Source organism: Haliotis rubra, unplaced genomic scaffold, assembly GCF_003918875.1.
Source record: "Haliotis rubra isolate DU_JTF1 unplaced genomic scaffold, ASM391887v1 Scf153, whole genome shotgun sequence".
Lineage (NCBI taxonomy): Eukaryota > Metazoa > Mollusca > Gastropoda > Lepetellida > Haliotidae > Haliotis > Haliotis rubra.
This window is the reverse complement of record NW_025765481.1, coordinates 597793-622118: the sequence shown is the minus strand read 5'-3', so window position 1 is coordinate 622118 and position 24326 is coordinate 597793. Positions and strand designations below refer to the sequence as shown.

At 39.8% G+C, this 24326-nt stretch overlaps 1 protein-coding gene and 2 long non-coding RNA genes across 21 annotated transcripts in view; 1 reads left to right on the top strand and 2 right to left on the bottom strand.

Annotated features, from left to right (window-relative positions):
* The first annotated feature begins 2570 nt into the window (after positions 1 to 2570).
* Positions 2571 to 4562, top strand: LOC124270622. Its single transcript, XR_006896846.1, has 2 exons — positions 2571 to 2707; positions 3688 to 4562. It is a non-coding gene; the product is annotated as an uncharacterized LOC124270622 (long non-coding RNA).
* Positions 4563 to 11357: 6795 nt separating this feature from the next.
* LOC124270614 overlaps positions 11358 to 24326 on the bottom strand; it is a 67460-nt gene continuing 54491 nt past the window's right edge. For 12 of the 19 annotated variants that reach the window (XM_046705632.1, XM_046705633.1, XM_046705634.1 and 9 more), the window contains 3 exons: positions 20248 to 20355; positions 16279 to 16353; positions 12381 to 12880 (listed from right to left, as the gene is read on the bottom strand). In XM_046705632.1, the coding sequence (XP_046561588.1) occupies positions 12621 to 12880; positions 16279 to 16353; positions 20248 to 20355 (443 nt within the window). In that variant the 3' untranslated portion in view covers positions 12381 to 12620. Of the gene's footprint in view, positions 11857 to 12380; positions 12881 to 15759; positions 15949 to 16190; positions 16354 to 17550; positions 17651 to 20247; positions 20356 to 24326 lie in introns of those variants that run through there. The other 7 variants (XM_046705649.1, XM_046705652.1, XM_046705647.1 and 4 more) reach the window with 7 other exon arrangements.
* On the bottom strand, positions 14208 to 15668 carry LOC124270618. Its single transcript, XR_006896842.1, has 2 exons — positions 15423 to 15668; positions 14208 to 15266 (listed from the first exon to the last, which is right to left on the bottom strand). It is a non-coding gene; the product is annotated as an uncharacterized LOC124270618 (long non-coding RNA).

Genomic DNA, 24326 nt, shown 5'->3' with positions numbered 1-24326 from the left:
AGGATGACTAATATGTTAGGAACATAAATTTCCTGGAGTCTTCAAGATAAATTGTTTATCATGACAAGGAACGAGCTTGTAGTGCTTATGAAACGCAACAAACAAAACCAACCTTGTGATAAATATTGTCAATGCAAACAAGTGTTCCAAATCGTTTGTGTTCGATTATGACAAAAAATGGGATCGATTGCTTGGTCGTTTAGTCATTACGACCAATCTTCGATTATTTCAATCAATTGGACCACCACTAGAGTGCACGAAATCCATAATACATTGTGAATGGAATAATCATTTTCTAAATCCATTTACAAATCCTACACATTGTTTCCAAATTATCCCACTCGCGTTTTAATCGTATATGGGATTTGAGTGAGTTTCACCTCAGTAGAGCCAAGATTTTCTCGATTTAATGTGGAAATAATTGTTTTCTTAACTTGTTGTTTATATTGTTGAATTATTTTATACAACTCACTCACAAACAGATGATGTAGTAGAATAACCCCCAGAGAGAGTGAAGGATTTTGTGTAGCTCTGCTTTGGACTGTGTTTTGGTTTATCAAGGCATATTGGCTAGATGTTAGATGTTAGTATCGAAGAGACGCCGGTCTTGGAAGTTTAACAGTTTGGTGAAACCCACAGGTCAGGTGTTTACAAACCTAGAAACATCGTTGTGATTATATGATAAGTCACTCACTCATTACATGGGTACATGTAGGAACGGTTTGATATATATACTACTCACACTTTGCTAAGGATCACAAAATTTCACAACTTTAATTAAACGTAGATTTATAATTTGAAACTGTATCCATTTAAAACTGGAAAAATAGTTATATGGTAACCCTTCTTTAGGCAAACAGTCACGTTAATCTAACCGCATGCATTTGATACATGAGTAACCATACAAATGGTTTTCATGGCACCAATCAACCATTTTGCAAATCATGGAACGAGTAATTGACAAATAGACAACACCTGTCAATAGCAGGTATGGGATCCACAAGATGCAGTAACATGCTGAAACCTAGGATCCATGCTTACAGTAGGCTTAGATATTTAAACCACATTTGACCTCACATAATAGTTTGTTGTTGAAGCCATGATTTGATACTTAGCCAAGTGTGAATAATACATAGCACCAATATAATTCATAGTAGTCTTAAGAAAACTTCACATCGAGACATAAAATCACTGGGTGGGCTCTGAGAGAAGATAACGGAATGTTGAAACATTACAATAAATATTATTTTATTACAATTGACATAATGGACATCACATTCTACATTCTACTTTTCTGTTTACAATATGTCCCACATCGATCACGCTCGTGAGATGCCACTAATTTGGTTGATGCACATCATCGTATGCCAGTTGTGTAAATCGATGCTCATGATGCTGATCACTGGATTGTCTGGTCCACATTCAATTATTTACAGACTGCCCCATATAGCTGGAATATTGCTGAGTGACAGTGTTTCACGAACACATGCTTGTAGTACAGAAGGAATGACAGATGGGACTCTGTTTCAGCAGAGCACACTTATGATTATTTGTGAGTGAGTGAGTATGGTTTTACGCAACTTTTAGCAATACTCCAACAATATCACGGCGGGGGACACCAGAAATGGGCTTTACAATGGGGAATCTTCAGCGTGACAGCGAACGCTTGTATTGTTATGGAAATGTATTTGTCACTTGTACGTTTTAGAAAGTACACACCTGGTTCTTTGGGGTCAAATTCCAAACCAACGAGAATATTTTGATTTTTTTTGACACTTACAAGAAGCGAAAATAATCCCAAACACCGAGATATGTACTTTCAAACCCATATCAAGTTCATTATGAGACCAGGCTGCCAATGCATGTTGTTGACGTTTTAGGGACAACTGAAACAGGAGCATTGAAGCGAATCAGAGATTCAAACCCCAGACATATGCATGTCTACAGGACGTATTACACCCACAGGACCATCCTGCCCCCTCAGTGTCATGGAAAGTAGCACGATCATTATCATAATCATTCATAAAACAAGAAAATTCAGCTGTTTCAAGTTGGTTCATTTAAATAATTAGCGAACTGACATTTATCCTCCATTGACGCTTAAATATCTTCAAAACCATGCTCGTATCATCTCTTAAAGGCAGACGCGTGAAGAACCATATTAGAATTGTAAGAGGCGACTAACGGGATTAGGTGGTCAGACTCGCTGACTTGGTTGACATATGTCATCGTATCCCAACTGCGTAGATCGATGCTCATACTGTTGATCACTGGATTGTCTGCCGCCAGACCGCCGCCATGTAGTTGGAATATTGCTCTGTGGCGTTAAACAACAAACCAACCAAACCTTAAAGGCAATGCTGCTACCAAATGTCCCCTCCACATGTTTACTAATATTTTGCGTGAACGTTTGAAGTAGAATTTGGAACTAATCCGCCACTCAAAAGAAATTCCTCTCCAAACAGGGGCCACGACCTCGCCACGCTTCTGTATTGAAATCCCGTCTGTGAAAAAGGGGGTGTATCTCAGCCAAAACTATTGCAATTATAGGAACGCATCTCACGCCAGGTACCCGGAATAAAGGCCTCTCTCAAACCTATTCGCTTTGTTCGTCACGAACATCCTTAAGTAGATGGAATTCTGGAAGAAGTGTGAACAAACATTATTGGGATTAACTTAATAAGCTCATGGTGTTTTCATAATGTAGGTAAGAGATATTTGAAAGCGGGTTGTGAATGTGTATAATACATGGGCTAAGTGTTTTCTTGATGCTGTGTCATATTTTTCTGAGGATTTGTTTATAGCTGTAAGTGGTCCTCTGCTCCAGTTTGGGTCCATATTGTAATTGAATATTGTCGTGACAGTGTGTGTAAGATGTGATGTTTAGATAAGGCGTGTAGGGTGTTGTCAACGACTGCACGTATCATGCGTCGTATCTGTTGTAATGATATACCAAGAATGCGGATCGCTGGCTGAAAGTCATATGCGTCGTATTAAATGTGGTGCTGACGTCTAATGTACACAGTTACTCACTGACGGGCAATCGAAAGTGCAAACTTTCAAATTAAATTGGAGACGACTAATGACGTCATAGAAAAATGTCCAGCCAGAACAAAAACCAGCCGCTAAATTGTAGTGTTGAAAAGAGACACTGCAACTTAGAGCCCAGATGTAGCTATGGTACTGGTTACCATCTAATAACCGTTTCCTGTTCGTTTCAATTTAGTCGGGGCGGTGGGGTAGCCTAGTGGTTATAGCGTTCGCTCGTAACGCCGAAGACCCGGCTTCGATTCCCCACTTGGGTACAACGTGTGAACCCATTTCTGGTGTCCCCCGCCGTGATATTGCTGGAATATTGCTGAAAGCGACGTAAAATCATCCCCATTCACTCCATTTTAGTCACCATGAAATATGAGTATATATGCTTTCCTTTGCCTTGCTGTTCATAGGTCTTATGTATCTATGATGACATGGGTTAGAATTGGTCTTCAGCAACCGGTGCGCGTCGTAGAAGGCAACTAACGGGATCGGGTGGTCAAGTTCGTTGCCATGGTTAATGCATGTTATCTGATATCAATGGATCTTGGTGTCAAGTGCCTGGTAGTGACTCTGTTATTTACAGACTACCGTCATAATATTACTAAGTGCAACAAATATGGTTTTATGCCGTTTTGAACTTTCATCCAGATGACGAGTTTAAAGAGGATGAAATCCCTAAACTCACCGAGGTCGAAGATGAGCTATCTGGGATCTATCCGCAATCCTTGGTTTCTGTGAAGTCATGTCCATGGGATATAATTCAATTTCTTCGACGGCTGGACACGAAAAATGCCCAAACATCTTCTAATCCTTGTCTTCTTGCACATTATCTGCCACGTAACGAATGCATTAATGCAGATGTGCAGATATAATTATCACTACTGGCCGTAGAGAGTCACTGGTCAAATAATTAAGATATTGCCCTGTTTGTATGGTGGATATCGAAGATAAATATCATCTGTTATTTATATGTGATGTTTTTGTCGATTTAAGAAAGGAGTATATATATTCCACTGAAGTATTTGGGTCACCCTACAAGGGAAACACTTATAAGAACTTTATCAGAAGACGAAACAGTTCATGTAAAGTTAGCCCTGTTTTTAACGCAATCGCTGTCATTATTGAACAGTCTGATTTCTCCTGTCAACTAATTTCACAATGTTATGATGCTTTCCACTGTAAGCACTGTCCATACTTCGCCTGTCATTATAACACTATGTATACGGGCCGGGGGCCTTATGTACAATAAACTATCTTGATTTTTGATACAGTCACGAAGCATATCCAAACTGTAAATCGATCATCTGATTGGGACATAACCATTGTAAACATTGCAAGTTGAAAACAGGACTATCGTTCACAAGTCTCTACTATTGAATACAGAAATATACTGACGTATAAAAGATAGTACACAACTAGTGTCTGGAGATTTTTTTGCCAGAACATGACGTAAATACTTGTAAAGTGTTTTGATTGTGTCTTTCACGTGAAAAAAAACCCATTGAGTATGTGTTGGCAAAGCACCAAGAGTGTAGTTTCTTTTGTCCGTCAGTTTACTTAGTTAATACGATGCGTTTACTTTATTGTTAGGTCAAGCCAATGTTACTTACAAATCTAACTCGCGACTCTCACTCCATGGAAGTCGCGCACATCTCGATAACCTCATTTGAGTCTACTTAATCGTGTGTCTTAAATAACAGTCAGAAGGCTCCATGACGATTCACCTGTGAAGATCCGGGTTAGAAAACTGATCTTCAGTAACCCATGCTTGTCGTAAAAAGGCGACTAACGGGATCGGGTGGTCAGGCTCGCCGTCTTGGTTGACACATGTCATCGTATCCCAATTGCGTAGATCGATGCTCATGCTGTTGATCATTGGCTTGTCTGGTCCAGACACGATTATTAACAGACCGCCGCCATATAGTGGGAATATTACTGAGTGCGGCGTAAAACTAAACTCACTTCCGTGACGAACAGTCCTGAGGGCTGATTCGATATGAAAACATCATCTTTAGATCATTTAGCTCTAAGGCCGGTTTGTGAATGTGAACCCGTGATTCTTTACAGAAAACGATCTTAACGCTACAACAGGTGTAAGACCAGGATCAAGTATGAGGGTTGAGAAAATCAAAGTGCTGAAATCGCTTTGTGCAGGCCTCCAGTATCATATGATTGTGTAGGGCAGAATATTGAGGGTCGGATGGCCCGACCCCATGATAATCGATAATTTAGTAGCCTCATTTACTTGTTTGAGTGCTACAGCTTTACATTGTTTACGTTGACACACTAAACCTACAATATTGAAACAACATGGTCATGTAGGACAAACTGGTAGATATGGACGTAATGATACACACGGATACGATGGTACACACGAATACGATGGTACACACGGATACGATGGTACACACCGATACGATGGTACACACGGACTTCATGGTACACACGGATACGATGGTACACACGGACATAATGGTACACACGGACATAATGGTACACACGGACATCATGGTACACACAGACATCATGGTACACACAGACATCATGGTACACACAGACATCATGGTACACACGGACGTCATGGTACACACGGATACGATGGTACACACGGACATGATGGTAAACACAGACATGATGGTACACACGGACATCATGGTGCACAAAGACATAATGGTACACACAGACATGATGGTACACACAGACATCATGGTAAACACGAACACCATGGTACACACAGATGTGATGGTACACACGGATACGATGGTACACACGGACATCATGGTACACAAAGACATGATGGTAATCGGACATCATGGTACACAAAGACATGATGGTAAACACAGACATGATGGTACACACAGTCATCATGGTACACAAAGACATGATGGTAATCACAGACATCATGGTACACACAGACATCATGGTACACACAGACATCATGGTACACACAGATATCATGGTACACACAGACATCATGGTACACACGGACACGATCGTACACACAGACATCATGGTACACACGGATACGATCGTAAACACGGACATCATGGTACACATAGACATGATGGTACATACGGACATCATGGTACACACAGACATCATGGTACACATGGACATCATGGTACACACAGACATGATGGTACATACGGACATCATGGTACACACGGACATCATGGTACACGGACATCATGGTACACACGGACAACATGTTAAACACGGACACTAAGCCTACAATATTTAAAAAACAAGGTCATGTAGGACATACTGGTAGATATTGACGTAATGATACACACGGATACGATGGTACACACGGACATCATGGTACACACGGACATAATGGTACACACGGACATCATCGTACACAGAGACATCATGGTACACACAGACATCATGGTACACACGGACATCATGGTAAACACGGATACGATGGTACACACGGACATCATGGTACACATGGATACGATGGTAAACACGGACATGATGATACACACGGACATCACTGTACACACAGACATGATGGTACATACGGACATCATGGTACACACGGACATCATGGTACACACTGATACGATGGTACACACAGACATCATGGTACACACGGATACGATGGTACTTTACTTTAAACAGATTTTATTCGAATATGAAATGGATTGGGCATAAATTATCCAACTTAGGAACGCCCTTTCCCAGAAGTTACATATGTCATATTTACAATATATAAAACATTGACAACAGGGATTTGTGGAAGGAATTTACAAGGTATTTAAAGAGGATGTGTATAGTATATACAAGAATAAACCTACAACAATCTTTCAGTGAGCTTAATATATCTATGTACATGTTCAAATTATATTCATTTTCATATAGTTATTGTGTAACATGACCAATAACAATAAATCTAGATTAATGGGTATGCGATGTTTAACGACAGTATTTACATTTGCAAACAAATCTGTACGCTGCGTTGTGTACAAAGAACATTCTAAAAGATAATGCCATAAAGTTTCACAAGAACAACCACAAGTACAAGAAGCATCTGATCTTAAATTCAGTCTGAATAAATCGTAATTAAGCGGACTTGTATTGTACCTTAGTTTTGTGTGAATAATGTTCAGTTTCTTTGTACCAGACCAAAAGAAAGGTGGGGCTGCATTTATTTTATTTTCAATTTTCAATTTAAACCCTGCTAAAGAATCTATATTGCTTATTTCTATGGGAACTTTGTTCCACATTCGTATAGTAGATGGAGAAAAAGATGATAAGGAAAGTTTCAATCTCGTAAATGGAAGGGAGAAGTTTAAAGGGTTGCGAAGGTTATAAGATGATTTTTGGCCAACATATGTAGGTAGTAATTCCTGAAGGTATGATGGTGCAGAATCCAGGACAAAATCCACCCAGACAAAATCCACCCCAAAATTGCAACCTAGGACAAAATCCACCCCTAATAAATTCCACCCTAAGAAAAAAACAACTAAGGACATGTTTAGTCACAGTCATTCATAATCGATAACAAAAACAACCAAAATAAATATGTAAGCACATTTTCGCATATATAATCGCATATATATTTCGCATTTATGAATCATTCATGCATCAATACATATATAAAAATGACAACAGCATATATTTTCACACATTCAGACATATCTATGACTAAACATCTTGCCACATTTCAATAACGCAAACAACGGCTGACGCCGTGGAGAAAGTCCTCCAGTGTCTTTTCCTTCGCTGCGTAGGTCTTGCACAGACCTTCAAGGCGTTCTTGGAGACGTTTGGTGGTTGTTCTGGTTCTTTTCTTAGGGGGCTGACCTCTTTCGGACCTGTAGATGGCTGTACACGCAAGACCGTTGTCTTTTCTCAGACAGTCGATGAGTCTCCACACAGTAGGGTGGGAATGTCCTATCAGTTTCTTAAACGCGCGGTTCCAACCTTCGCACACATTGTTTGTTCGAGAACCACCCTCAAGAGTGATATCATGGACGTTCCAAACTTGTGGAGGATACATCGGCTTGATGCGGCGGAAACGCAGTGACGACTGTCCTGGACGGCGAATCTGACTGTAGGTGCCTGTGACGTACGTCTTGTCGAAGTAGTCAACCAGTGGCTCAAGGTCCTCGGAGACAGTGTCTTTTAGGTAAGCCATTCCATCCTCGACGTCGGTGACAGGCAAGAAAGCAAGCCCATCGATCATAGCACAGAACTCTCTTGCGTCTTCATTGTTGCGATAATGGGAAACTAGACCTAAGGATTGTATCTTACGCCACGTACTTTGGGTGAGATGATAGAAACACCCTTGAACATTTACATGAGAACCTAACAGAACAGATACAGCATTGATGGCAGCCAACTCAAAGTCTGTTACAATAACAGAAGGATCTTTGACATTTAACACAAACTATATATATACTATAGAAGCCTTTATCTTAAGTAGATGATCTCAAACTCATTTAAAATAAACAGGATGATCTCAAACTCATTAAAAAGTATGTTCTATCAAAACATGAGTATAAAGGCTCCAATCAGGCTTGCAAAAACATCTTAATTCTTTAAGGGGATTACGTAATGATCAAAGTGTGAGACTACTTAATGATACATGAAAGAGGATTAAATAGTGATCAAAATGTGACAAATGGAGAAACCTTTAATTTTTGAAACAACATCTAGGAACAACAGCCAATTAGGAAAACGTAAATGTTATCAAAACAATGCTTGCAATGCTTGAGAAAAACAACTTGATCAAAGATCAGGACACACTAAAACTTTTAACAATAGCAATTTAAGAAGGGTGGATTTTGTCAATTTTTTTGTTAAGAAGAAGTGGATTTTGTCCGGGTGGATTTTGTAGGTACTTTTATGATCACTGATGTTTCTACCGTAGTGTATCACTCCACAGTTTATGACTTCAACGTCATCGCTGACAATAACTGGATCTAATAAAGTACTGACATGTTCTGCAACTCTAGTCGGTTCACTAATAATGTTTCGCATATTTGTTTCTATTCCGAATGTTATGGACAGCATGTGTACTGGAAGACAACGTATTTACATTTATGTTCATATACATGCTTAGTTTGACCATTTTATATATTTGGGAATAGCATGATATTTGACAATGCGATCAAGGAAACACTGTACTTGTGTACTATGAAGCTACCTGTACTGTACTGTACTGTACTGTACTACCGAGGTAGAATCTGTAAACATGTAACACTCATATATATGCTTAGTTTGACCATTTTACATCTTTGGGAATAGCATGATATTTGACAATATGCGATCAAGGAAACACTGTACTTGTGTACTATGAAGCTACCTGTACTGTACTGTACTGTACTACCGAGGTAAAATCTGTAAACATGTAACACTCATATATATGCTTAGTTTGACCATTTTACATCTTTGAGAATAGCATGATATGGGACAATATGATCAAGGAAACACTGTACTTGTGTACTAGGAGGCTACCTGTACTGTACTGTACTGTACTACTGAGGTAAAATCTGTAAACATGTAACACTCATATACATGCTTAGTTTGACCATTTTACATATTTATGTACTATGAGGTTACCGGTATTGTACTGTACTGTACTACTGAGATAAAGTCTGTAAACATGTAATACTTCACGTACATGCTTAGTTAGACCATTTTGCATATTTGTGAACAGCATGATGTTACAGTGAGTGACAAAGGAAACACTGTACTTGTGTACAATGAAACTATTTGTACTGTACTGTGTACTACCGAGGTAAAATCTGTAAACATGTAACACTTCATATACATGCTTAGTTTTTGACCGTTTTTTACACATATGTGAACAGCATGTTATTTGACAATGAGATCAAAGAAACACTGTACTTGCATACTAAGACGCTACCTGTACTGTACTACTGAGGTAAAGTCTGTCAACATAATTCTGGGAATAAAAACATGAAAAAAAAAAAAAATTAAAATATATTTACATTTATGTCACCAGTAACAATAACTGTACTAGATATGTCTAGAGCGGTTTCAATAGCGTTGTCTCGTCACGCCGAAAACCCGGGTTCGAATCCCCACATGGGTACAATGAGTGAATCCCATTTCTGGTGTCCCCCGCCGTGATATTGCTGGAATATTGCTAAAAGCGGCGTAAAACCAAACTCAGTCAATCAGTCAGTCAATAGCGTTGTCAAGTCTACTCCAAAACTGTTTTTTATTATATTCTGGTCTGTAGATTGCGCAGATAATTAATGGCTTTTATTCGTCGTTTATATTTTCTAGTTCAACAAGTCTTTTAAAATTAACATTGTTTCTAACATAAATCATAACACCACCACCAAAAGCATTTCTATCTTTTCTAATGGGGTCATGAAAATCATTCCATTTTAGATTTTCATCAGAAATAGATTCATCAAGGTGAGTTTCAGTCAAACATACAATATCATAATCTGACAACATTTCAGACAAATACCTTTGCTTGTGACGAAAACGTCTTACATTTAAGTGACATATAGAGAGTGAATGATCTGGGCTTACATTGGAAGGCCCGGGATTTGACTCGATATCTCCGGCAAGCTGGAGTAACAATAGGATAATCAACGCAGCGTTTACCTTGCTGAAACTTGATTGAAGTAAGCACAGAACAAAAATGACATAACATGTTTTCCATTCAATAAGTAACAATTTGAAAGCTAGGTGAATTTCTTGTGAAAATATATATCTCAAGTTGTGACAAATCGTAAAAACTAGGTCAGGTCTGATTTGAAAGTGTTTCTGTTTGTAGTGACAACGCACACCTTGGTATACCCCGATCGCCGCACGGTACTGTGTTATGTCATTACCCATATGGCTGATTGAGTTTACATAGGAAAAGCAAGACAATGCGGATACGTGATCAGGATTGGCTGATGTTACTCAAAATAGTTGTATAAATTCGTTTATCGAACAATTTGGATACCATGTGTGTTCTAAACTTGTGCTTTGGAATACTTTTTAACATGGACAAGTTTACAGTACAACAGATTGATAAAACATTTATGTACAAAGTTTGGAGAATGGTGAGTGTATATACAGTGATTAGATACAACCAAAAACATGAATTAGCAAGTATCTTGTATGGTTTAAACATATTTTTATTCCTAGAGAATCTGGTTTGGCAAACAAGCAGATATCATATATGTGCGTTGTAGGTGCTTATAAACATTGAACTTGCAGCTACACTTCATTAATTGATTGCATATAATTGTGAGTATAATTTGTCAAATCGTTTAGACTTATAGATGTATTGATGCAGGGACTCTATTATGTTCTTATTGACGTTGTTATTTGCCGGAGGTATTCCGTATAACACAGTTTGGAGATTGTGGCCATTTACATAGAAGTAGGTATTATTTCTAATAGCAGTGTATAACTTACATGTAAAAAGATAATGAACGGTATCTTGTATACTATGAAAGCGTAGTGTATGTAATAAGATACGTATAACAATATCAGGCATATATACTCACTGAATCGTGTAAATAAATCCAAACTATTAATAAGGACACATATTATATCTCAAGTCACAACACATTTTAGCGACTGTATTTGTCCAGATCCGACTCGGTATGAACAACTCTGATTCTGCCTTCACGTTGTTCACATACATGTATATACAAACGTCCATCACGAGTCCAGGTCGAGTAGATTCGTCCTTCACGTGTCAGATATGATGGTACACGGACATCATGGTACACACGGACATCATCGTACAAATCATCGTACAAACGGACATCATCGTACAAACGGACATCATCGTACAAACGGACATCATCGTACACACGGACATTAAACCTACAGTATTGAAACAACATGATCATGTAGGACATACTGGTAGATATGGACGTAATGATACACACGGATACGATGGTACACAAGGACATCATGGTACACACAGGCATGATGGTACACACGGACGTCATGGTACACACAGACATGATGGTACACACGGACACTAAACCTACAATATTGAAACAACATGATCATGCAGGACATCTTGGTACACACGGACATGATGGTACACACGGATACGATGGTATACACGGACATCATGGTACACACGGACTTCATGGTACACACGGATACGATGGTACACACGGACATCATGGTATACATTTTTATTCCTAGAGAATCTGGTTTGGCAAACAAGCAGATATCATATATGTGCGTTGTAGGTGCTTATAAACATTGAACTTGCAGCTACACTTCATTAATTGATTGCATATAATTGTGAGTATAATTTGTCAAATCGTTTAGACTTATAGATGTATTGATGCAGGGACTCTATTATGTTCTTATTGACGTTGTTATTTGCCGGAGGTATTCCGTATAACACAGTTTGGAGATTGTGGCCATTTACATAGAAGTAGGTATTATTTCTAATAGCAGTGTATAACTTACATGTAAAAAGATAATGAACGGTATCTTGTATACTATGAAAGCGTAGTGTATGTAATAAGATACGTATAACAATATCAGGCATATATACTCACTGAATCGTGTAAATAAATCCAAACTATTAATAAGGACACATATTATATCTCAAGTCACAACACATTTTAGCGACTGTATTTGTCCAGATCCGACTCGGTATGAACAACTCTGATTCTGCCTTCACGTTGTTCACATACATGTATATACAAACGTCCATCACGAGTCCAGGTCGAGTAGATTCGTCCTTCACGTGTCAGATATGATGGTACACGGACATCATGGTACACACGGACATCATCGTACAAATCATCGTACAAACGGACATCATCGTACAAACGGACATCATCGGTACAAACGGACATCATCGTACACACGGACATTAAACCTACAGTATTGAAACAACATGATCATGTAGGACATACTGGTAGATATGGACGTAATGATACACACGGATACGATGGTACACAAGGACATCATGGTACACACAGGCATGATGGTACACACGGACGTCATGGTACACACAGACATGATGGTACACACGGACACTAAACCTACAATATTGAAACAACATGATCATGCAGGACATCTTGGTACACACGGACATGATGGTACACACGGATACGATGGTATACACGGACATCATGGTACACACGGACTTCATGGTACACACGGATACGATGGTACACACGGACATCATGGTATACACGGACATCATGGTACACACGGACATCATGGTACACACAGACATCATGGTACACACGGATACTAAACCTACAATATTGAAACAACATGTTCATGTAGGACATACTGGTAGATATGGACGTAATGATACACACGGATACGATGGTACACACAGACATCATGGAACACACGGATTTCATGGTACACACAGGCATCATGGTACACACAGACATCATGGTACACACGGACATCATGGTACACACGAACATCATGGTACACACGAACACCATGGAACACACTAACATCATGGTAAACACGGACATCATAGTACACACGGACATCATAGTACACACAGGCATCATGGTACACACAGACATCATGGTGCACACAGACATCATAATACACACGGACATCATGGAACACACTAACACCATGGTACACACGAACACCATGGAACACACTAACATCATGGTAAACACGGACACCATAGTACACACGGACACCATGGTACACACGGACATCATAGTACACACAGACATCATAGTACACACGGACACCATGGTACACACGAACACCATGGAACACACTAACATCATGGTAAACACGGACATCATAGTACACACGGACATTATAGTACACACGGACATGATTGTACACACTGATATGATGGTACACACTCGGACATCATGATGCACACAGACATCATGGTACACACGGACACCATGGTACACAAAGACATTATGGTACACAAGGATATGATGGTACACACGGACATGATGGTACACAAAGACAGGTATGCAGGCTCGGGGGGAACACGGTCACTTGTCATTAAATGATATGGTAATGTATTTGGCTTTCAGGGCGACTTGGACCTTTATGGGTCTATTTACGCCCAACACATCAAATGACTTTAAACAGAGTAATCCAAATGTGATGAGTAACTAATATGCTTCATGATATAGTTTATATTTTAAAACCGCAGGTAATTACTATTTCATTTCTGAAAAGTAACAACTCTTTCAATAAACAGATCAGATAAGGAGTGGTCTTTAAATTGGTTTAAAAGTTCATACAGATGTATGTGTTTATCAAAATTTTATAATATATCAATCATTTTCCCGATGCACACACGAAGTCTAATATTGCCCGCAGAATTGAACCATAAAATATGTTGGGGCCCAAACGTGTACTTAGAGAAAATGAGCTTTCCTTCTGAAGTACTGCACTTCGTAAATTTAATCTGATATCATTTCACTGTCTCGAGAGTATTTCCGTGACAATGTGTACATAAGGGAGAGACCTCTTTATCAGTGACGCAGAGTTAAACCACAGTGTACAAGACGAAGTCTCGTGATTATGACGTCTTCGCGTTTATTACGTCGACGAATTGGTCGATTTGATTTCACATAAGAACAAACGGAGTACATGTGCCAGCCAGCTGTTCCAGTCTTCCTCTTGCCAGCTTGAGGTGAAGGATCTTTCTAATACGCTTGGTTGAGGTCTGAATTCCGAGTCAGTAAATATAACTGCCTCATGAAATGATCGAGTTTGGGAACAGATAGGATTCATCTGCCTTTTACTACTTTTCTTTTGGGAGTAAACCAGTTCAGACAAGATGTGGCCTGAAGCTGAACTAACTGTTGTAGCTGTACAGATGAGGCTAATATTAATCACCTGTATTACCACTTTAAAAAGAGTCACCGATATTAACACGGATATATATATCTGACTTGTCATGCAAATGTCAATTCACACAAATCAATAAAACAGATCAATTGCTAACTCAACTGAATACCACTGTCACATCACCCAGTTGAATCCGATTGTCACATCACCCAGTTGAATCCGATTGTCACATCACCTGGTTGAATCCGATTGTCACATCACTCAACTGAATCCCACTGTCCCATCACTCAGTTGAATTCCATTGTCAACTCACTCAGCTGAATCCCATTGTCAACTCACTCGCGTGTGTCCCATTGTCCCATCACTCAACTGAATTCCATTCTCCCGTCACTCAGCTGAATCCCACTGTCCCATCACTCAGCTGAATTCCACTGTCCAATCACTCAGCTGAATCCCATTGTCAACTCACTCAGTTGAAGTCCTTTGTCCCATCACTCAGCTGTATCCCATTGTCACATCACTCAGCTGAATTCCATTGTCAACTCACTCAGCTGAATCCCATTGTCAACTCACTCAGCTGAATTCCATTGTCTCAACACTCAGATGTATCCCATTGTCACATCACTCAGCTGAATTCCATTGTCAACTCACTCAGCTGAATCCCATTGTCATATCACTCAGCTGAATTCCATTGTCCCGTCACTCAGCTGAATCCCATTGTCACATCACTCAGCTGAATTCCATTGTCCCATCACTCAGCTGAATCCCATTGTCACATCACTCAGCTGAATTCCATTGTCAACTCACTCAGCTGAATCACATTGTCAACTCACTCAGCTGAATCACATTGTCAACTCACTCAACTGAATCCCATTGTCAACTCACTCAACTGAATCCCATTGTCAACTCACTCAGATGAACCCCACTGTCACCTGACTCAGCTGAATCCCATTGTCCCATCACTCAGCTGAATTCCATTTGTTATGGATGTGGAAAGGGGTTTGTCGCTTGTATTAACAATTTTCGATTGTCTTTCGTCTAATCTGATAAGCGAGACGTGACCAGCAATGATATAACTTCAGTCTTTGTTTGTCGGTGGCGAATGCTAAGATGTGAATGGGTCTTATGAAATATACTTTTGATTCACTTTGACATGCCAATGGAAATAATTGTTCTGTTGGAGCTAAACCGTGCTCGATCAGAACTGTCAGTTAAAGCTGACTTAAAGCCTTCCCACTGGCCGACTCACTGACTCACTCACTGGCTCACTCACTCACTCACCGACTCACTAACTCACTGGCTCACTCACTCACTAACTTACTGATTCAGTCACTCACTGGCTCACTCACTCACTGGCTCACACACTAACTCATTGGCACACTCACTCACTGATTGGCCCAATCTCTCACTGACACACTCACTAACTCACTCACTGACTCACTCACTCATATTGCTTGGCATTAGTTTTATCAATACCGTGAAGACCTCTGTGAAATCGGGCCCCTGTAGATGGTTCAATGCCGGCTGTGCCCTCTTGCTTTGATTTTTTTTCTGGAAAATACAACACATCAACAGTAAACTACAAGTGATCGGATTGTGTCGGAACTGAGCGAGTGGTTGAGTTTGATCTAACACTGCTTTGAGCAATATTTCTGCTTGAAGTGGGGCGAACGCCGAATGTTACACGTTTTGCAATTATCACAAACCCACGACCCCCGGTATGGTGCAGCCAAACTCGAAACAGAACCGAGATTCGAACTCACGATATTAGGTTTCTCTACTTAATCGATATGGGACGTCCGTAACGTATGATTACGGTTAGGGAAGACTGGTTACCTGCCAGTCAAGCTCACTAATAGAAGTCCGAAGTTCAATTTCCAGTATCAATACAAGGATGTAAAGTGTCCGTCTGCATGTTGCCAAAACAAACCTTTAACCATTCTCTTGCATTTTTTCAACGGATTAACTAAACTGACATAAACACCTGGTGTTTGGGGATTATTAAAAAGTGTTTTGATTGTGACTTACAAGTCAAAAATGTTGTGTACGTGTAAATCCCACAGATATAATTCATAATAATATGAGTGGTTATCATGTAAATCATGATTCAGTTGAATCACAAGTGCATCTTATGCGTCAAAAGTACTTGGGCCGACTGAGATGGTTGTGGTACAGCTGCTGCGACACTCTTCAAAACGACAGAATAATCTAAACAACGAGCCATTGCAATGTCGTTGATGTGGTCTCCGACCAACCATGTTGCCAGAGCACGTGACACGCGTCAACCATCTGACCGTCCAACAACTGGAAGACCTTCCATTATGACCATCATCTGCGCAACTAGATGCTCACGGTGACGTCATCATCACCGACAGCGTTGGTGCTCTACAGCATCAGGAACACGGTTATGAGACGGTTGAATGCATCCGGGCCTTATCGACCATGGGGCATGTTGTTCACCAGTCAACATCGACTGAGTCGTCTCGGTTGAGCGAGGAACGTGAGATGCGGGCAGATCATTTAGATATTCAATGTTTGTCACTTGTAAGTCACAATCAAAATATTTTTCAAAATATTAACATTATTTGTTGAAAAAGAATCCCCAGGAACTAGGGATGTAATTTGTTTGTTCGTCAGTTTACATAAATCTTATTTTCATGCATTAGCCGCAGAAATGCTCTATCGGCTTGTGTGCGTTTGACGCCACATTATATATGGACTTGAGCCACAAGACCAGTTGTAGCTCACCTGGACATGATCATGCAGACCAGCATGGGAATGGTGAGGAGGAGGACGGCGACTCCTGCGGCGGGAGATGCTATCGCACCCACTTCGTTGTACTGTTGACCTGAAGGAGACAGTCAACATCAATAAGACGTATAAATAGAAGCACTCCCAGGAGCGTGTTTAGAAAATAGAACCTATGGTGTTTTTTGCATACTAATTATATACTACAAGCAAAAAATATAGGAACACCTCAAAATGTGATAGCCTTATACAAACTTAAACGTGGTGTGGTCATCTATACTATAAGGTCAATGCAACTTTGTGTGTTCTGAATGGGCACTTTAAACGACATGTTGGAACATGAAGTGAAGCAACCGATTCAATATTCGTTGAGTTTGAGTGAAATGCAACATTGTCAAAAACAGCGAAAAACAGGGTGCTGAATCACACCAGCACCATCTTGATTCAAACATTAACAAGTACTCATGTACTACACTGACTACATACACTGGAAACTGCCAATGTCGGTACTGTGGAACAACACGTACAGAAACATTGGTAAGTGTTAATGTAAGTACTGTGGAACAACACGTACAGAAACATTGGTAAGTGTTAATGTAAGTACTGTGGAACAACACGTACAGAAACATTGGTAAGTGTTAATGTAAGTACTGTGGAACAACACGTACAGAAACATTGGTAAGTGTTAATGTAAGTACTGTGGAACAACACGTACAGAAACATTGGTAAGTGGTAATGTAGCTACTGTGGAACAACATGTCCAGAAACATTGGTAAGTGTTAATGAAAGTACTGTGGAACAACACGTACATAAACATTGGTAAGTGTTAATGTAAGTACTGTGGAACAACACGTACAGAAACATTGGTAAGTGTTAATGTAAGTATTGTGGAACAACACGTACAGAAACATTGGTAAGTGGTAATGTAAGTACTGTGGAACAACACGTACAGAAACATTGGTAAGTGTTAATGTAAGTACTGTGGAACAACACGTACAGAAACATTGGTAAGTGTTAATGTAAGTACTGTGGAACAACACGTACAGAAACATTGGTAAGTGTTAATGTAAGTACTGTGGAACAACACGTACAGAAACATTGGTAAGTGTTAATGTAAGTACTGTGGAACAACACGTACAGAAACATTGGTAAGTGTTAATGTAAGTACTGTGGAACAACACGTACAGAAACATTGGTAAGTGGTAATGTAGCTACTGTGGAACAACATGTCCAGAAACATTGGTAAGTGTTAATGAAAGTACTGTGGAACAACACGTACATAAACATTGGTAAGTGTTAATGTAAGTACTGTGGAACAACACGTACAGAAACATTGGTAAGTGGTAATGTAAGTATTGTGGAACAACACGTACAGAAACATTTGTAAGTGGTAATGTAAGTACTGTGGAACAACACGTACAGAAACATTGGTAAGTGGTAATGTAAGTACTGTGGAACAACACGTACAGAAACATTGGTAAGTGTTAATGTAAGTACTGTGGAACAACACGTACAGAAACATTGGTAAGTGTTAATTGGTAAGTGTTAATGTAAGTACTGTGGAACAACACGTACAGAAACATTGGTAAGTGGTAATGTAAGTACTGTGGAACAACACGTACAGAAACATTGGTGTTAAGTGTTAATGTAAGTACTGTGGAACAACACGTACAGAAACATTGGTAAGTGTTAATGTAAGTACTGTGGAACAACACGTACAGAAACATTGGAAAGTGTTAATGTAAGTACTGTGGAACAACACGTACAGAAACATTGGTAAGTGTTAATGTAAGTACTGTGGAACAACACGTACAGAAACATTGGTAAGTGTTAATGTAAGTACTGTGGAACAACACGTACAGAAACATTGGTAAGTGTTAATGTAAGTACTGTGGAACAACACGTACAGAAACATTGGTAAGTGGTAATGTAAGTACTGTGGAACAACACGTACAGAAACATTGGTAAGTGTTAATGTAAGTACTGTGGAACAACACGTACAGAAACATTGGTAAGTGGTAATGTAAGTACTGTGGAACAACACGTACAGAAACATTGGTAAGTGTTAATGTAAGTACTGTGGAACAACACGTACAGAAACATTGGTAAGTGGTAATGTAAGTACTGTGGAACAACACGTACAGAAACATTGGTAAGTGCTGTTGTGGGTACTGTGGAACAACATGTCCAGAAACATTGGTAAGTGTTCCTGTACGTGGAAGAGTGAGTGAGTGAGTTTAGGTTTACGCCGCACTCAGCAATATTCCAGCTATATGGCGACGGTCTGCAAATAATCGAGTCAATCAATTCACCACGAGCAGCGATCTGCGCAAATGGTAACCGATGACATGTGTCAACCAAGTCAACGAGCCTGACCACCCGATCCCGTTAGTCGCCTCTTCCGAAAAGCATGGGTTACTGAAGATCAATTCTAACCCGGATCTTCACGGGTGCTGTACGTGGAAGAACACGTTCCAACAGGTCTAAAACATTGACAAAAAACTCTGTATGGCCTGTGGAACAACACGTCTAGAAGCACTTGCATTCACTCAAACACTCACGCAGTCATCCACTCCAACATTCAGACATCGCAATATGTACAAATGTGTGTATTTGTAACCATGTATGGTACCAACCTGGCTTTTAATGCCTTAATTACCTTCTATACAGCATGTACACACAGTTTGTTTAACTCACCAGAACTGTGGCTGGGTGTTATCGTCGACATTGACGCAGGGGTTCTTGTTGCAGGGGTTGTTGTTGCAGCGGTCGTTGTTGCAGGGGTTGTTGTTGCAGAGGTCGTTGCTGTCGTATGCATTGTAGTAATTGTAGTAGCAGTAGTAGTAGGTGTAGGAGGAGTAGTAGTAGGTGTAGTAGTAGGAGTGGTAGTAGTACTTGTAGTAGGAGTAGTGGTAGGAGTGGTAGTAGTAGTTGTAGTAGGAGTAGGATTAGTAGGAGGAGTAGAATTAGGAGTAGTAGTAGTTGTAGTAGGAGTAGGATTAGTAGGAGGAGTAGTATTAGGAGTAGTAGTAGTTGTAGTAGTTGTTGTTGTTGTAGTAGGAGTAGGAGTAGTAGTAGTAATTGTAGTTGTTGTAGTAGGAGTAGGAGTAGTTGTAGTAGTAGTAGTTGTAGTAGGAGTAGTTGTTGTAGTAGGAGTAGTAGTAGTTGTAGTAGTAGTAGTTGTTGTAGTAGGAGTAGTAGTAGTTGTAGTAGGAGGAGTAGTTGTTGTAGTAGGAGTAGTAGTTGTTGTAGTAGGAGTAGTTGTTGTAGTAGGAGTAGTAGTTGTAGTAGTAGTTGTGGTAGTTGTTGTTGTAGTAGGAGTAGTTGGTGTTGTTGTAGTAGGAGTAGTAGTTGTTGTAGTAGGAGTAGTAGTTGTTGTAGTAGGAGTAGTAGTTGTTGTTGTAGTAGTAGTAGTTGTTGTAGTAGGTAGTTGTAGTAGTAGTAGTAGTAGTAGTAGTTGTTGTAGTAGGAGTAGTAGTTGTTGTAGTAGTAGGAGTAGTAGTTGTTGTAGTAGGAGTAGTAGTTGTTGTTGTAGTAGGAGTAGTAGTTGTTGTAGTAGGTGTTGTAGTAGTAGCTGTAGTAGTTGTTGTAGTAGGAGTAGTAGTTGTAGTAGTAGTAGTTGTTGTAGTAGTAGTAGTAGTAGTTGTAGTAGTAGGAGTAGTTGTTGTAGTAGTAGTAGGTGTTGTAGTAGTAGTAGTTGTTGTAGTAGGAGTAGTAGTTGTTGTAGTAGGAGTAGTAGTTGTTGTTGTAGTAAGAGTAGTAGTTGTTGTAGTAGGTGTTGTAGTAGTAGTTGTAGTAGTTGTTGTTGTAGTAGTAGTAGTTGTTATTGTAGTAGTAGGAGTAGTAGTTGTTGTAGTAGGAGTAGTAGTTGTTGTTGTAGTAGGAGTAGTAGTTGTTGTAGTAGGTGTTGTAGTAGTAGCTGTAGTAGTTGTTGTTGTAGTAGGAGTAGTAGGTGTTGTAGTAGTAGGAGTAGTAGTTGTTGTAGTAGGAGTAGTAGTTGTTGTTGTAGTAGGAGTAGTAGTTGTTGTAGTAGTTGTTGTAGTAGTAGTTGTAGTTGTTGTTGTTGTAGTAGGAGTAGTAGCTGTTGTTGTAGTAGGAGTAGTAGTTGTTGTAGTAGGTGTTGTAGTAGTAGTAGTAGTTGTTGTAGTAGGACTAGTAGTTGTAGTAGTAGTAGTAGTTGTTGTAGTAGGACTAGTAGTTATTGTAGTAGTAGTAGTTGTTGTAGTAGGAGTAGTAGTTGTTGTTGTAGTAGGAGTAGTAGTTGTTGTAGTAGGTGTTGTAGTAGTAGTAGTAGTTGTTGTAGTAGTAGTAGTAGTTGTTGTAGTAGGAGTAGTAGTTGTTGTAGTAGTAGTAGTAGTTGTTGTTGTAGTAGGAGTAGTAGGTGTTGTAGTAGGAGTTGTTGTAGTAGTAGTAGTAGTTGTTGTAGTAGGAGTAGTAGTTGTTGTTGTAGTAGGAGTAGTAGTTGTTGTAGTAGTAGTTGTAGTAGTTGTTGTTGTAGTAGGAGTAGTAGGTGTTGTAGTAGTAGTTGTTGTAGTAGGAGTAGTAGTTGTTGTAGTAGTAGTAGTAGTAGTTGTTGTAGGAAGAGTAGTAGGTGTTGTAGTAGTAGGAGTAGTAGTTGTTGTTGTTGTAGGAGTAGTAGTTGTTGTAGTAGTAGTTGTAGTAGTTGTTGTTGTAGTAGGAGTAATAGTTGTTGTAGTAGTAGGAGTAGTAGTTGTTGTTGTAGTAGGAGTAGTAGGTGTTGTAGTAGTAGTTGTTGTAGTAGGAGTAGTAGTTGTTGTAGTAGGAGTAGTAGTTGTTGTAGTAGGAGTAGTAGTTGTTGTAGTAGTAGTAGTAGTAGTAGTAGGTGTAGTAGTTGTTGTAGTAGTAGTAGTTGTTGTAGTAGTAGTAGTAGTTGTAGTAGTAGTAGTAGTTGTTGTAGTAGGAGTAGTAGTTGTAGTAGTAGTAGTAGTTGTTGTAGTAGGAGTAGTAGTTGTTGTAGTAGTAGTAGTTGTTGTAGTAGTAGTAGTAGTAGTTGTTGTAGTAGTAGTAGTAGTTGTTGTAGTAGGAGTAGTAGTAGTTGTAGTAGTAGTAGTAGTAGTAGTTGTTGTAGTAGTAGTAGTAGTAGTAGTTGTTGTAGTAGTAGTTGTAGTGTTGTAGTAGTAGTTGTTGTAGTAGGAGTAGTAGTTGTTGTAGTAGTAGTAGTAGTAGTTGTTGTAGTAGGAAGTAGTAGGTGTTGTAGTAGTAGTTGTTGTAGTAGTAGTAGTAGTTGTTGTTGTAGTAGGAGTTGTAGTTGTTGTAGTAGGAGTAGTAGTTGTTGTTGTAGTAAGAGTAGTAGTTGTTGTAGGTTGTTGTAGTAGTAGTTGTGGTAGTTGTTGTTGTAGTAGGAGTAGTTGTTGTTGTTGTAGTAGTAGTAGTTGTTGTAGTAGGAGTAATAGTTGTTGTAGTAGTAGGAGTAGTAGTTGTTGTTGTAGTAGGAGTAGTAGTTGCAGTAGGTGTAGTAATTGTGGTTGTGGTTGTAGTGATAGTTGTGGTTTCTGTTGAATAATAATGTAGACACAATGAGAAAATATACATCAGAAATATATACTTGCTGATTTGCAGGAAATAATTGGCTTGATATAACGTTTTATGATAACGTTTGTAGCAGTGAAATTGTAGTCGCTACAGTGTCACCTACAACTACTGCAACAATTACAACTATAGTTGAACAACCTACAACTACAACTACTACAATGAAAGTGCTGGGGCATTGTCAGTCACACAGGTGGTAATTGGCATGGATTTACAGGAAATATTTGATTTTTTTTGATAAATCGATTATCGTGTCCCTTCCCTTTACAAATCATTCCCACCAGGTACAGATGGTACGAGATTGTATGAGGCGTATGGTGTGGCTGAACCATCGTTAGCAAATGAAATGCCGAAGAGCAGTGTAGAGAACGGACCAGATTCTCATGTCGACAGTCGGCATGCATCGAAATAATGTTCTTTGTCATATAACCAGTGGAATATGGTGCAAGTCACAAGAAAATATATCTGATGTTTTAAACGTTCAGTAGCGTGTACAGCCACCCCGTGGGTTCACAACTGCCAATCAACGCCTCCTCATGGACTGTCTGATGCGTGTGAACACATTATTGAGGAGTCGGCGCCATTGTTCCTGCAAGGCAGCACCAAGATCCTGCAAATTCTGGGGTTGGTTCCTGAGAGTCTGCCAAGAGCATCCCAGATGTGCTCGATTGGATTGAGATCAGGTGACCTTGACGGCCAGTCAAAAACGTTGATTCCTGCGTTCTGCAGGTAATTCCAGGTCAAGATGGCTGTATGGGGTCTGGTATTGTCATGTTGAAAGTGCAGACCTGGACCATGTGCTGCCATGAATGGAATACGTTCGTGGGCAAGCACCTGGTCGCGGTAACCTCAGCATTAAGGTTCCCACAAATAACCAGAATAACGTTCACGGCGTCGCCTCCACACTCTCATCCTACCATCAGCGAATCAAAGGGTAAATCTTGATTCATCACTGAAGACAACTAGGTTCCAGTCTCTCTGAGCCCATCGAAGGTGTCGTCGGGCCCACAGCAAACGCTGACGTCAATGTAATGGCGTCAAAATGGTTCCGCGATATGGTCGCCGAACAAGAAGGTTAGCAGATCGCAGCGGGTTTCGGATGGTTGTGCCGACAATTGGCCCCTAAAGCAGCTCATTTCCTGTAGCCCTCAAAAAGAAACAGTTACGCAAGTGACGTGACACAATTCGGCGGTCCTCCGCCTGTGACATCACACGTGGTCGACCTG